A 15,571-nucleotide genomic window follows, 5' to 3' on the forward strand; every position below is an offset into this window, starting at 1 on the left:
GTGAACATACATACACTCAAACGGTATATATATTTTTATATAAATATATATGCACATATCTCCACTCATTCATTGATTCCATTCATAGGTGCCACACACTCTGTCCAGTGTCCTCTTTCGTCTCCTTTGGTTACGTGATCATCAGCTCTGTTGGTTTGGGGTCGCCCACCTCCAACTGACATCATCACCTAATCCAGGGACAGTGTGACCATCTACCACAGGCAATATTCTGAGGTGTTGGGCTTAAGAATCTGGTGTCTCCTCTTGGGCAGGGGCTGCGCATAAGACACAGGTCTCCTCAAGGCATCCCCGGCAGAGTTTCTAATCCCACTTGTCAAGTGGGGAAATGATGTCTCCGGGAGCCCAATTCTGTGGCTAGGTGCCTCAAACCCAGGTCTGGCTGACTCTGGCACAGCGGGATACCTCAGAAGCCTGTTCACAACAGTACAGAAAAAAAAGCATGCAAACCTGCTTACGTTCAACCACCCTCTTAGCAGATGGCCTCCATCAGAGACAGGGGAATTCCATGAAAAAAATTAATGAGAGCCGAAAAAAAGTGTGAAGAGAGGAGAATTCAGTGCAGGAGTCCTCACATGCTGGATTCTGGGCTGGGCATAAATGCCAGCCTGGGCCCCTTAGATATTTCAGTGGTCTCTGGGGTCCTAGAAATGCTGATGGATTGTGTGAACTCAGCCATTAATCCCCCTTCATGTGGCCTGTGACACAGTGTCCCTATTTTACATACCTGAACTCCCCTGCCTCTGAGAGGGTCTGCCACTGCAGTGGGATTTGAGCACAGGTCCCAGGAAAGGCTGAGGAGGGTTCCAGGGTTGTCCATCACAAGGCTGAGCTCAAACATGACAGTGCTGTGACATTCCAGGGGTTGGGACCAGATTGGCTGGCAGGGAGAAGCCACCTGGTCCTGCCCAGGGGAGGTAGGAAAATCAACTCAGCTTGTGTATCCTGACAGTGACTTCACGGGGCAATAGTTTGTGACAGGCTTGTGTTCAAATCTCTGTGTTCAAAGCACAGAGGACCCTGTGTTTCCCTTCTGTTGACAGATGAGGGAACAGACATTCTCGTGTTCTTTCAACAAATATGGGACATCTCAGTTTAATGCTAGCCTGGGGACAGCCTGGTAGAGTTGAGCACCATTTGATGGTCCAGGTAGACCCCTGAATTCTCAAAGCTCTGGGTTCCATCCCCCAAACAATACGATACCAACTGAAAAAGGATTCTCTGCCATAGTGAGCATATCGTTTCAGACTGAAAGTCTAGACTTGGGGGAGAAGGACATGTGATCCAACCCTAACTGTCACCAACCCCAGGGAGTCCTCCCTCTCTGTCCCCGACCCTAGTGTATGAGCAGGGTGGAGAAAACTCCAGGGTCCTGCCTCAGGGTAATATGCCAGAAATGGCAGCTTTGGAGGAGACGAGCCTGGGCTTGGGTTTGGTCTAAGAACTTCCTTGTGGGCGGCTTCAGCAAGTCAATGAGCTTCAGCATCAGGGTTCTGGGGGGTGTCCGTCTGTCCTGCCATGCCACTGGGCTGCAGAAAAGATCTGATACCTGGGCTTCAACACTTCTTAATTCTCTCCTCCCTCTCTCCTCCTCACTCTCTCTCTTCCTCCCCCCCACCACCACTTACTGCCCTCCTGCACAGACAGAACTTGGTACTGGCTGTTGTCATATTTGGTCTGGCAGAATGCCAGTGTCATGAGCCAGGGGAGGCAGGTCTGCACTGCCAGCTTCAATCTGTAAGAATTCGGGGCATGGACCTCATGCCCTGCCTTGAGTCCAGCAGGCTGGTGGGTGGGCAGTGCTACCGACCCTAACTGGGTCAGGGAACCCCTGTAGGGAGGCAGGTGAGATCTGCCTATAATCCCAGCACTCAGGAGGCAGAGACAAGAGGATGTTAATGTCCTAATGACTGGCTTTCCTGTTTGTAAAATGGATCCCAGTGGGGCTGGAGAGATGGCTCAGCAGTTAAGAGCATACGCTGCCCTTGTAGAGGACATGAGTAGTGCGGTCCCAGCACCCACATCAGGCAGTTCACAACCTCCTGTAACTCCAGGGGATTCATCTGCACACAAACACACATACACACGCATGCACAGGCATGCACTTTTTAAAAAAGGGTTCCTAAAAAGCTTGTGAAATTTGAGTTTCAAAAAGTCAAGAAGGCTGGGAGCATGGCTCCATGGCAGAGTGCTGAGTGAGTATGTGTCGGGCCCTGGGTTTTACCTGAAACAGAAATAAACAAGCTTAGGCCCCAAGTGAAGCATGTGGGAGACCCTGCCCTGCACCTACAGCACCCTATCAGCTGAGATTCTGAGATGGGAGGCATTTAGGATGCCAGAAAGAACAAAGGCCAGCAGGACCCTCCGGAGTTGTCCCTAGTGATGAGCTCACAGGAGGGATGGGGGCCGGGCGCGGCTAGAGCAGCAGTTCTCCCTTTGAAGCCAGACTGTTCTCAGCGGAGCCCATCACCTCTGTCTTGTGAAGCAAGTCCAGATTGCCAGGATGGAGATTGGTATTCGGCAGAGCAACAGCCACATGTGGTGGGGGTGCATCCCCCCGCAAGCCCCGCCCCCAAGTCCAAGGACAGGGAGAGGATCCCTTCCTGTTTAACCTGGGCAGCCTCCTAGGCAGAGACGCATCACATGGCATTGAGGTTTTCTTCGTCTCTCCCTGGGACCGGGCTGGGTCCTTCTCCATTTAATTCTGGGACCTGGCTGGGTCCTTCTCTTCCAAGGGAAGGGGCAAGAAGAGCCTGTGCGGGTCCCAGAGGCCCGCACGTGAATCTTTATCCAGCTGTGAGCTATGAAAGAGAATGCCAGGTCTTCCCAGTGTGCAGGCACGTCCCAACCACCCAGAAGAGGGATCTGGAGCCAGGCTGTGTGTGTCCAACCTTGGCTTCGTTTGTACAAACTGTGTTACCCTGAGCAGATGACCACCTCTCTGGACCGCAGAATAGAGATAATGTTCTCTCAGAGTCTTGGGGAGGATTCAGTAAGTTGTGTGTGTAAAGCATCGACTGCAGCTTGCATCCAGGTGTTGGGGACATGTTAAGAAAAAGCGAGAAGAGATTGTGCACAAACTGTAAAGTGCTGTCTTTGTGTGTGAGTTTCCGGTTGACAAACAGAAAAGCGATGTGTTCACGGTGTTAACAACTGGATGGTTCTTAGATATCGTTTAAAGTGACTCTTGGATGGGAGCATTCACTCAAGTCCACCAGAGATATAAACTGTAAAGTGGCTTACCCTGCCCAGTGAATGGCCAGTTTCTCATTCTGCTCACCAGAACCTTGCACCCAGCACATACAAGACGGTACAATAGGAGCATTTGTGAGTCCTTCCACTCCAGCAGACCGATGGGTGGTTCCATCCCCACGGCACGGAAAACAGGCCTTGGGAAGGTCCGCCCATCGAAGCCCCATAGACCAGAGCTGGGAAGTAACGGAGTGCAGGGAGACCTGAACCTTGAACTGTCCAAGTGCAGCGAGACCCTTGAGGCAGCCCACAGCAAGGAGCGGACCTTCCAGACCCTCCATGGCCACTAAAACAGGCCTATCCTGGGTGAAGTGAGGCTCCTTCTGGGCTAGGGGCGTGGCCCCAGGAGCCAGTGTCACCAGGAAACGGATGTCCCTCCTGTCTTCAGGGCCTGCAGCCTCACCCATCAGTGCCCACTGCCCTGACTGGCCAGCATTTCCCTCCCCTTGTTTGTGCCCTGAGGGCACACTTGGCAAAGCCAGACAGCCAGGGCCGTGACAGGGACCTCCTCCTCCTGCAGCCCTCCCGCTTCATCCACAGCTGTCCCTAAGTCTTCCTCTTTCCTCACAGCCAAGTACATCGGCTGCTACCTGGACGACACCCAGAGCCGGGCCCTGCGAGGCGTGTCCTTCTTCGACTACAAGAAGATGACCGTCTTCCGTTGCCAGGACAACTGTGCTGAACGGTAGTGACACTCACCCCACCACCTCTGCCATGTCCCCGGACATGTCCCTTCCAACCCTTTCCGCCAAGGCAGGGTCCCTTCCATGGTGTTCTTTGCCTTGCCATGGAGAGAATGTCAGAGGGTGAACAAGGGGCCATGGAAACAAAGGATTGCATGCATGATTGAAGTGTGTGCATGCGTGTGTGTTTGCGTACATGCATGTGTGTGCATATATCCACATACATGTGTGTGCACAGAGATGTATACGAATGTGGTCTGTGGCATAGGACCGCAACTGTAAGCACTGTGCCGAGGAGCTGGTAAGGTACGGTACGCATGGTCAGCTGGTTACCTTGGTGAGCGGAGTCCTGACACCCGACTGTCTAAGAAATGGTGTTTGTGTGGCCATAAGTCTTTTCAGTCCTCTTGCCTCAGGCTCTGGGAGTGGATGGATGGCAGGCCTGTGCCGTCATGTCCGGTTTTAAACTCCACTCTTTAAGAGGGCAGTTTGCAAACGCTCTGTGGACTCCCAGCGCTCCAAAGCCAGGGGTTCAGCTGGCATACAAGCCCCTTCCCTGGCTGGAATCACTGAGCCCTCTCTAGAACAATGCCCCTTCTCCTCAGCCATCATCCCTTCTGGCTCTGAGTTACCGGCTGTCTCCTGTTTCAGAATCAATACTTTTCTTTTCTTGGGAAAGGTTGCTTCTGTCAGTGGGTTCCATGGTAGGAGAGGGGTCCAGGGAATGTCTGAGACACAGGCTTAGAGAGACAGGGACATGGAGGCAAGTGAGGTTCCAAGATGCTCAGTCACGTCAGCTGCTTTCGCTTCATCTACCAGAGAGAGCAGGTGGATGGTGCATGCCACAAGTCACCAGGGCATGTGTGGGCACAAACCTGGGTGGCTCTGCCCACCCACCCAGCACTGAATAGGGACCCAGGAGACAGCTGTTGCCACCGACAGCTCCTCCAGGGACATGTTTTTGCAGATTTCTCTCTAAGGGGCCCTCATGGCTTTGGAGACTGTCTCTGGGAGCGCAGTGGTTAGGGGGCTGGCAAGACCCCCCACTTCCCGGAATCCTCAGCCAGAGCCCACATGTGTTTAGACTGGTGTCCACTGCGTATCCTTTTTAGGGAAGAATTCCACGGCAAGGAAAAAATAGCCTAACCTCAGGGCTCCTGGAATTTTGTTTTGCTTTGTTTTCGGGGAAGAAATTCTTTTCTTGGCTGGGTATGTGAGCTTGGTTTTATAGCTTGCCAGAGGGATACAAGCGCCCCGCCTCCTCCTCCTCCTCCTCCTCCCCAGTGCTTCTCAGGGGACCTGGCAATGAGGTGTCTCCTTGGGTGATGCTTCCTGGAAGGCAGAGGTTGGGTTCTGCAGTGGTGAGAGAGGGATGGGGGAGGGGCGAGGTGGTGGTGACGGTGGTGTGTGTGTATATGTGTGAATACGAGTGAATGTGTGTGTGTGTGTATGAATAAAAGTATCTGTGAGTGTGTGAATATGTAAGAGTGAATGTGTGTGTGTGCACACAAGTGAATGTATGTGTATGTGCATATGTGTGTGTATATGTACGAATGTGTGTGTGTGTGCGAGAGTGAATGTGCGTGAATGTGTGTGTACATGGGTGAATGTGAATATGTGTGTGAATGTGTATATATGAGTGAGTGTGTATGAGTATCTGTGAATGTGTGGATATGTATGTGTATGTATAAGCGAACGTGTATGTGTGTGTGTGTGTGTGTGTGTGTGTGTGTGTACAGAGTGAATGTGTGTGTTATGTGTGAGTATGAGTGTTAATATGGACATGGAGAGTAGTATGGGGATACAACACATCAGGCAGTGATGAGGGCTGGTGGGTGTCCCCAGGATGTTCTCCCCGTCCCCAGGGGTCTCTGAATTCCCCCCGCACACACACACACACACACACATACACACACACACACACACACACACACACACACACACACACACACAGTGCCTCGGGCCCTCTGACTCCCCACCTCTGTGACTCCCAACAGGTGACCCTGCCCTTTGGAGTAGTTATGACCCCCATTCCTCCCCCAAGGTCCCGACCCCTCCAACCCCTTTGTCTCCTTTCTGAAGTCTCCTGTGTTCTCATCCCTTGGCCTCCAGGCCTCCGGGAGACTCTGTCCACCTCCTGTTACCCCAAAGTCTCAGGGTCCTGTTCCCCAGGGTTTCTCCCACTGCGTCCCCTGTCCCCCGGGGTCTCCCTGTCCATACTGCCCTGCCTGACAACAGCCCTCCCCCAGGGGTTACCTGTACGCTGGGCTGGAGTTCGGCGCTGAGTGCTACTGTGGCCACAAGATCCAGGCGGCCAACGTGAGCGACGCGGAGTGTGACATGGACTGCAAGGGAGAGCGGGGCAGTGTGTGTGGTGGTGTCAACCGCCTCTCAGTCTACAGGCTACAGCTGGCCCAGGAGTCTGCCCGCAGGTGTACGTGAGTTCGCCCCGCCCCTCTGCTGTGGCACGCTAGCCCTCCACTGCCCACTCCGAGGGCCTGATGGTCTCATCCTCAGTGTCTGCCCTGTACCTTCTAGGACACCCCATCACTCCAAAGCCACCATAGGCTTCATCGCCCACCCTGGTCTTCACTCCAGCCACTAAACATTCCTGTGACCCTGCCCTCCTCTGCCCCCTGAATCTGAACCTGACCTTGGCCTGTCTCCTCTGAGATGAAATTGTATCCATTGCCTAGGACAATGTAGTAACCGAGACCGTAAGGGCACAAAGCCTTTGTCCTCTTCCGAGCACTTTATGCAGACTAGGCCATGTCATCGTCACAGTGACCTTTGAAACAGACACAAGGAAAGCCAGACCTCACGGCTCAGGCCTGATGTCCCTGCTCCTGGGGAGGCTGGTGGGGCATGATTCCAAGTCAAGGCCAGCTTGGGCTACAGAGGAAGTTCGAGGCCAGCCTAGGCAACATAGTGAGAACCAGTCTCAAAACAAGTTTAAGGGGTGAGAGGGGGTTGGGGATGTAGTTCAGTGTTAGAGGCCTCACCTGTCACACACAAAGCCCTGGGTTCAATCTCCAGGACCACAAACTAAAAAGAAAGGAAAGGAGGAAGGAGGAAGGGGGAAGAGAGGAGGGGGGAGGGGGAGGAGAGGCAAGCATGAGGCATTGCTTTTACTTGCTCCCATTTGAGGCGAGAAACCTGTCTCCTTGTCACGGCTCTGAGCAGTGGGGGACTTTCTCTAGCTCAGCAGACTTCCCACAGTTCCCCTGGGCTTTGCTAGTGTTCCCAGCTTGAGCCTGGCTGGAAAAACTCTGCAGTTTGCAAACTAAGGAGAGGGGGTGGTGGAAGAGGGACGGGGAGACGCCTCTGCTGCGGCCATCGTCCCTCCGCCCCTTCCTGAGCAGGCAGTGTTGAGTCCCAGTTATTAGAGTCTGCTGGTGACCAGGTGCTATGCTCAGGGCAAGCCTGACTCCATGTCTCCTCCCCACAGCCTTTCCCAGGAGTTGCCACTGGCAACGATCGCTATCTACAGACAGGGAATGGAGGCTTTATGAATTGAAGTAATTTTGCCCAGGTCCACACAGGCAGGGGGAAAAAAAAACAAAGGAAGAGCTTTGTCTTCATCAGGGTTTCTATTGCTGTGATAAACACCATGACAGAAAAGTTACTTGGGGAGGAAAGGGTTAATTCCACTTCTCCGTCACAGTCCATCATCCCAAAATGTCAGGGCTGTTCCCAAGGCAGGAACTGAAGCAGAGGCCATGCAGCACCGTGGCTTAACTGGCGTGCTCCTTATGGCTGGCTCACCCTGCCTTCTTAGGACACCCAGAGCCATCAGCCCAGGGCTGGGCCCCTCCCACATCAGTCAACGGAAGTGTACCACAGGCTCGCCCACAGACCGACGTGGCAAGGACCTTTTCTCAACTTCAATTTCCTCTTCTAAACTGACTTGAGCCTGTGTCAAGCTGACACAAAACTAGCCAGCCGCAGGCTTCTGGGGCTCTTCAGCCAGGCCCCCACTTCAGCATGCCCGATATCCCTGGAGACCTTGTTAAATGGAATAATTCTTGTACTTGTTACTTTTCTCTTGCTGTGGGAAAACACTATAACCAAGGCAGCTTACAGAAGGAAGAGATTATTTGGGTTCATGGTTCCAGGGAGAGGAGAGGCCATCGTGGCAGGGAGGCAGGAGCGGAAGGCTGAGCGATTGCATCTCAGCCGCAAGCGTGGAGCAGAGGGCAAGTGGGAATAGCACCAGGCTTTGAACTCTCAAAGTCCAGTTCCAGGTGGTGGTGGCGCATGCCTTTAATCCCAGCACTTGGGAGGCAGAGGCAGGCAGATCTCTGAGTTCGAGGCCAGCCTGGGCTATAGAGTGAGTTCCAGAATAACCAGGGCTGCAGATGAGGCCCTATCTCAAAAAATAAGCAAGCAAACACAAACGAAAACTCTCATCGTCCACCCCCAGTGACCTACTTCCTCAAGCAAGGCTGTGTCTCCCAGAACCTCCCCAAACAGCACCACCAGCTGGGAGCCAAGTGTTCCAATGCCGATGATGGAGAACATTTTCATTCGAACTACCGTGACCTTGTTTCGTTTGGGTTTTGGCTTTTGCAGTACCTGGGAATGGAACCCGGGATCTCAAACATGCTAGGTTAACTGCTCTCTACAACCCCTATCTTCAGCCTTAAACTCAGTCTGAAGCCCAGGCAGCCTTGAACTTGTGAAGCCGCTGCCTCAACCCCCAGAGTAGCTGGGATGACAGGTCTGAGCTACCAGGCACAGCTGGGTTCTACACCCCTAAGGTGCCCACAGCTTATTCCAGGCTGTTGGCCCACAGCTCCCATCCTCGGTATAGGGAGGCAGGAATACACAGGTGTGTTTGGCAGAAGTTCCATGCCTGGTTGTCTGTGGGGACAGGGTATCTTCTCTGTGGCTGTCTCTATAACAGCGCATCACTGGGTAATGTGTACAGGGCTTGAGGTCCCGAACTCTGGCGACCTCGCGCAAGCTTTGCCCTGCAGCTAACCGGGTTGAACGAGCTACCAGTTTGCAAATGTACCAGTCACACCATCTGCCTCGGTCACCTCCGTTCAGGTCTGAAGACCCAGCTGGCAAAGCTCGGAGGTGGGAAATCTCAGCTAGAGAAAACCCATGCGGCGGGTCATCGGTGCGACAAGGCTTTGGGTGGCAGATTCCCCATCCTCATGATTGACTTCATTTGAACTGATATCAAGTCATTAAAATGGAGACATGTTGGCCATCTGAAAAGATGGCCTCAAAGTGTTGCAGTCACTTAGAGAGGCTGCTGCTGCTGCTTGCGGATGTACCTGGGATGGGTGGGAAAGATTTAGGTTGCGTGTCTCGCTGACTAGATAACCCTGGGACACCACCACCCCCAGTTCTGTGATGTAACACTTAAATCAAAAGCTTCTCAATTAGGTGAGATGTATAAGACACATAGATGGTGGGGATCTCTTCTGTGAGGTGGTCCTTACACATGTAGGGAGGACTGGGCTGAGCAGGGATGTATCCTCCTTGTTCAGCCTGCCCACCTCTGTGATAGTAGACGTCCCCTGCCTGAGAAAAGCATCTTTGTCATCTTTGTGTTGTGTCATATCCAAAAGGAGATGCGGTCATTTCTACTGAGAACTCTGCATCCTCAGACCATCAGAATGTGGTATACAAGGTGTGAAGCCTTCCACCAGAGAACTAAAGGAAAGCCCAAGCCTCAAGGCTGCTTCCCTTGAGACAAGAATGAAGGTAGTGTGGACAAGAAGACAGGCGGTTGACCAGATGTCCAGCCAGGATGCCTACTAGGCTCCCACTCAGCAGTCAGCACATGGCATATGGAGGAACTGAAGCAGAGCACTGTGCACTTTCATGTAGATGCAGTGTGGGAGGTATATCCTCTCTTCCAAGGAAGCCACAATCCTGGGGTAACAGTTGGATGCCAGTTGGGTTGGTTCAGCCACGGGAGTAAGCAAAGCAGACTGCAGAGGCTGCCTGAAGGAGCCAAGGGGACACGAGTGGAATTCTCTTCTCAGAAGAGTCCAGGTGAGCGAGAAACCAGTGTTCAGCCAGGAGCAACAGTCCAGATTCAGCAAATGTCTTGTTGGAATAATCTTCACCATCTGTCTCCATTATACACTTGTGGAAACTGATGTACAGAGAGCAGAAATGACTCTATGGAACATCCTGGAAGACACCATAGAAGGGGACACATTTGGTGGGGGGTCCTCAAACAGTGGATTAAAGCTTTCTCTGGTAGAGAAGGAAAGGGCACCCAGATTTGAGACACATTACCAAGGAACCTGGAAAAAATCTAGACAAAGAGAGCTAGACCTGAGGAGGCCTGGGTACACATCGGGAGGAGTGACGGGCACATCTTTCTGATGCCATGGTGCCTTCTGAGGACTGGGGCGGCTGCAAACAGGTTTCTGACTCCCATTTGGAACGTCTCTTCTGCAAGGACTCAGTTTTACCTAACTCCTCCCTCCTCTGGCCCATCCCCCCTTTCCTGCCTCCTGGCTCTAAGATTCTTGACGTCTCTGCTGCCTTCACCCTGACTCCAAAGCACCCTTGACTCCCATACCTGGGATCTGCGTTAGCCATAAACAACTCGGAAAGGTGTGTTGTTGTCCAAGTCCCTGGCTCACAGCCAGCTTAGCATGGGTAACCTGGGTAAAGAAGTGAATGGTCTTTTCAGGAATGGTAGGGGAAGAAACAAGACTCCATTTGCAGAGTTTCTTGAGAAACCGCACAGAACACTTGTAATCAAGATCCTATGGGGACATTTTTTTCCTGAGTGCCGCACGGGTAGGCCTGTGAGGAGGTCGCTTGTTCCCGTAGCAAGCAATGAAGACTTTCAGAGGTGGGCTGAGCCAATCTCTGCCCTTCTGCCTTCGCACAGACTCTGGGGCACACAGATTCATTCACTCTTGGTACAAAAGAACCGAGAAATGGACTATCTTCTTGGTGAGATTACATTTGTCACACCCATTTGCTAAACGTGCCATTGAGTTTAGCTTTCTCCCCCGAGGGACAGACCAGCTGGTAATCGGAGAACGCTGTGATTTTACAGGAGGTCACAAGAGAGTGTGTTTGCCTGAAAGGTGCTTGCAGGATTTGGGTGGAGAAGATAGGGCCGCCGCCTCTGAGCTGTGCTGTGCTGTGAGGAGTTCCCAGGGTGCCGTGTGTGGCTGTCCATGGTGCTGACTGCCCTCTGCTACAACTCAGACCCCATGACTGCCACCCAGCTTTCCCTGGGCTCTGTTCTTTCTTCCTTCTCCCCCCTTCTCCCCCTCACTCTGGTTCCCACTCTCATCTCTGCCCCCTCTCCTACCTTAATGAGGCATTATGAAGTTCACAATAACACTGAAGAATCCGGCGGATACCTCCTAGCTGGGGTAATGAATTCTGCCCATGATTGTTAGTTCTGGAATCTCCAGAACTCTTTGAGAGTTGGGAGGAGAATGCCATGTGGTCTGTGCTTTCCACTCATTGGTCTGTCCTGCCGCTCTTACCTCCAGCTTGTCCAGGAAGCTCATGTCTCTTTGGACGGACCTTGCCATCTCCTTCTCTGCCAGACTCTAACAGATGGTACTAGTGACTCTCACAATCACAGGAGACAGTACTGATCGTAACAGGTGGACTCGGCTTGAGCTTCTCAATTCAAAATTCACAGAGGCAGGGAAGGCAGACACAGGGGGTCATGCGGGTTTTCCCACTCATTTTTATTTCTTTGCTACACTGACTCTGGCCAACCTACAGATCCATTCTGAGCCTCTAAACATTTTCTGTAAATTAGGGACAACCCCCAGCCATCACTGGAGCCACAAAGTCTAGACAGCATCAGCATGGTGCACACCGCTCTTCCCTGAGTCCCCAAGTTGGCTCTGAGAACTACCCAGATCAAGCTACTGGGATTTCCAACACCCCAGGATCTTCTGGTGATGTATAAAAATAGCTGCCTTGAGCCCCCTTGGACAGGGAGGCTCTTTGTGTAATTCAGTGTCTTTCTGACTGTGGGTAGCTCATTGGCTAAGAACAGCTTCCAGCTAGCAGCATCCCCTTGCCAGCATCTTGAATGCAATGGAACTTGGCCTAATTACCCAGGGGGTGGTGGCCTCTTTCTGACCAAGGAGAATTCCTCCATGTCTGCCTCTGAGCTGGCGCTGGGTGACATTTACCTCATTTTTTTGTGAAGCATCAGAACAATGAAGGGACAAGACTTCAGAGACTCTGGCACCTGCCCCCAGCAAAGAATGTCAATGTGCCATTGTTCCACTCAACTCTTTCTGGTAGAAAGTTCAAGCTACCGGGGTCACGCGTGCCCCCGTGAGACTGCCAATAAGAGCCGACATTGTCAAAATGTGGGGCACGAGCTTCTGCAACCGCCTCAGGATCCTGCTGTGGAGCCTGAGAAGAATTCTGGGAAATAAGCGTGGCTGGCATGGGGTCTCCAGAGCCCCCACCTTAGCACTGGGCACAGCTCATGTGGAGAATCGAAGATGGGAAAGCGTCATTGATGTGCATGAAGACTGGGTCAAAAGCCAGCTCTGCTCCCCGCTGGCTGTGGGACCTGGAGACAGGGTCCTTCTAAGTCTTGGGCTCTCTGCCTGTAGGACAGGGTAATAGTTCAGATGACCTCACGGGCCATTGTGAAGGTGAATGAGATACTCTGTGGGATATCCCCAACACCACGGTGCACATGGAAAGCCGCTGTTACAGTCGCCATAACTGCTCTTTGGTAAGGGCTTCGGTGGAACGTGACCAGGAAGTGTCACTCGATCTGTGCCCGGTGAAAGGCTGTGACCCTGGCCTCTATAAGAGATTCTTCCTTAAGAGTTCTTACACTGCTTCTCCGGATACAAGGTGACTGGAGGCTGGTGCCACAGAGTCTCTGCTGGGGAATGGAGTAGCAAGACGAGAAGCAGCCAGTGAAGAGTCTTTTATGGAACTAACCGCTCATGAAGACTTCCCCTAGGCCCTCTGGAACTCTCTGGAACATGGCACTATTTAAGCTTCAGAGGTGATCTGCCCAAGGAACAGAAGGCTGGACTCTTTATTCCCTGACTCTTACCCATGTCTGGCTGAGGATGGCTCCTGGGGAAGTCATCGTGTCTAGGCCACCCTTATCCTGTCCTGGGATGGGCATGCCTGTTAAAGGACACAGACAGTAGTTGCTTCTTAGTCCTAAGCCTCTGTGTGTGCAAGTGAAGGCGAGGTCAGTTCCATTCACAGATGAGGAAAACTGAGGCTCCGTGAAAAGTGAAGATGACCATCTAAATCCCCTAACCCAGATAAGTCAAGCTTCCGTAGCCAGTCCATCTGGGTGATCCCCTTTGCACTGGACTCCAGAGATTTTTTTTTCCAACATAAAAACATCATCCTAGTCCTGTGGAAATCCAAACATGTTTATGCCACAGAGAGGCTGAAGGGAGCCGCTGGCCACCTCAGTTTTATTTTCAAATCTAAGAGACACTAGAGCCGACAGTCTTGTGACAGGTACCAAAAAATGGGAGCAGGAAGGCAGTGGGAACACCCAGGGTCCCAACCTCCATTGGCATGCTCAGTGTCCAGTTGGCCAAGCTGTAGTGCACAGCCACTTAAAGAGAAGTGGCCTCCACTGGGCTCTCCAGACTCCTGAGAATCAGCCGGACCCTTTCCTTGCTGACTTTACTGGGCTTCAGGAGCCTTGTGGCTCTGCGGTCCTCCCCAGGGGTTCAGAACAGGAACACCCCACATTCGGGAGACTGGCTGCTGCTGGGGCCGACTCTCAGCCTGCTGCCCTCTGCACCTGTTCCCCCAAGCCGCTGTCTCCATCCCTTTGAGAATCTGCAGCCCTCGCCTTATCTGAAATCGGGGCTTCCTGTTCAACCCTCCTCCCTCAATCGGGGCTCTGCTCAGTGAGCAGCTGCTTACAGGTCAAAGTAGACTCCTTCCGGCAGCACAGGACTACAAAGTCCTCAGTCTCTCCCTGTCCTTTGCAGTCTGGACTCCTGATGTCCAGCCTGGGGGTCCATACCTCTCTCCCCTTGCTCTCCGTCTCAGGGCAGCAGGCAAGGAGGCAGACCTGTCACAAGATGAGCTCACCAGGCTCCTTCACATCATTCCTCATCCAGACCTGAGAACATTGAGGCTGTGGGAAGCCAGAGATGTTCTTAGCTTTCTGGGAAGAGATGTCCCCTATGTGGCCTGGACTCTGGTCAAGGCCTGCCTCTCCTGCTCCCTCTCTGTACAGTACATTGCCCCTTAGATTCTGCTCAAAGGACCATTGAGAGATGCTGGGCCCTCAGTATATTCTGTGCGTCAGCCCAGCACGGCAGGTTAACTAAGGTTCAGCCTTGCCCTGAGCTAGGTAGAGGGAGCCCTGCCATTGCTAACTGGTAGGCAATCCAGAGAGAACTCATGGGGTTTCTGTCTCTGCATTGCACCTTGATATACAACTGCAGACGCCACAGAAGCGCACGGTCACATGCACCAACCATGGTCAGATGCTGGGCCAGGAAGCCAGCAGGGCGGATAGACACACACCTACCCCCTCCCCCTGGACTGCCTCTGAAGAAACCCACAGGGTCACACCTGCATCTCAGAGTTTGGAGTCTCTGTGCCCAAATAGGTAGATCCAGCATGGACAGTCTCACACACACACACACACACACACACACACACACACACACACACACACATACATCCATATCCTTCCCAGGGTCCAAATACATACTCACTGGGCCCTAAATGCCTTCACCCTCATCCCCTTGGATGAGACAGACATGCTCCTTCCCATGTGCCCCAACACCCTTCACCTCCTGACTGGACTCTGCCCTTTCTCGGGGACTTGGACACCAACAGGGTGATTTGATGGGGCTCAGAGAAGGCCTGAGCTAGTGGGTAAGAGTTTGTTCGGCTACTAGGAAGAGAAACAGGCTCCAAGAGACCCAAGCCTGGGTCAGCACAGCCTCAGTGAGAACTGTCAGAGCAGGAAGGAGACAACCACCAAGCCAGCGCCTCCCTGGCCCGTGAGCTGAGCTGGCATCCCGCTAACAGTGGTCTCTGGCCAACAGAGATTCATACAGGCTATTGCATAGGCTTTCTGCCTCGTTGTCTAAACCTCTGGCTCAGAGACCATGCCCCCTTCCCTCCCTTCCCTGCCCCTCCCCTGCATGGCAAATGTGGTAAGCTTCATTCACCAATCCCCAGGTGGCCTGATGGGTCTTCCTTCTGTGTACCCCACCCATGCAGCTGAACCCATGGGAGACCCCAGAGTTTCTTGTAGGGCATTGGTGGCTTTGGGTGTGACGGTTCCTTTTTCCGGTGTTAGAAAAGCTGTGCTGTACAGAGGATGTGGTTCTGTACTCCAGCCCTCCCAATGCCGGTGACGCCCCAAGATATCATGGTAATCAAAGGTGACCCCATACTTTCCCAAATACCTACTTGATAAGGTACTCTAGTCCCTTCTCCCCATGTCCATGTGGGGAAACTGAGGCCTGGAGAGAAGACACAGACACTGAGCAGCATTCTGTCCAGTGCTGCCGCCTCCAGCCCCTCCCGCACCAAATGGGACTAAAGACAGAAATCTGAGACAGCCCAGGACAGCATATACGCAGGCATGATGTAAGAGTCGCCCTGTAAGTCTGTGCTGTGGGCCAATGCCCCTG

The 15,571-nt window shown here is 52.8% G+C and overlaps 1 protein-coding gene across 3 annotated transcripts in view; it reads left to right on the plus strand.

Moving 5' to 3' along the window:
- Wscd2 (WSC domain containing 2) overlaps window positions 1–15,571 on the plus strand; it is a 93,690-nt gene that overhangs the window by 55,899 nt on the left and 22,220 nt on the right. For all 3 annotated transcript variants that reach the window (XM_052755030.1, XM_052755028.1, XM_052755031.1), the window contains 2 exons: window positions 3,841–3,955; window positions 6,203–6,387. In XM_052755030.1, the coding sequence (XP_052610990.1) occupies window positions 3,841–3,955; window positions 6,203–6,387 (300 nt within the window). The remainder of the gene's footprint in view (window positions 1–3,840; window positions 3,956–6,202; window positions 6,388–15,571) is intronic.

The sequence above is a fragment of the Peromyscus californicus genome, unplaced genomic scaffold, assembly GCF_007827085.1.
Source record: "Peromyscus californicus insignis strain IS unplaced genomic scaffold, ASM782708v3 Scaffold_2__1_contigs__length_46816999, whole genome shotgun sequence".
Classification (NCBI taxonomy): Eukaryota; Metazoa; Chordata; class Mammalia; order Rodentia; family Cricetidae; genus Peromyscus; species Peromyscus californicus.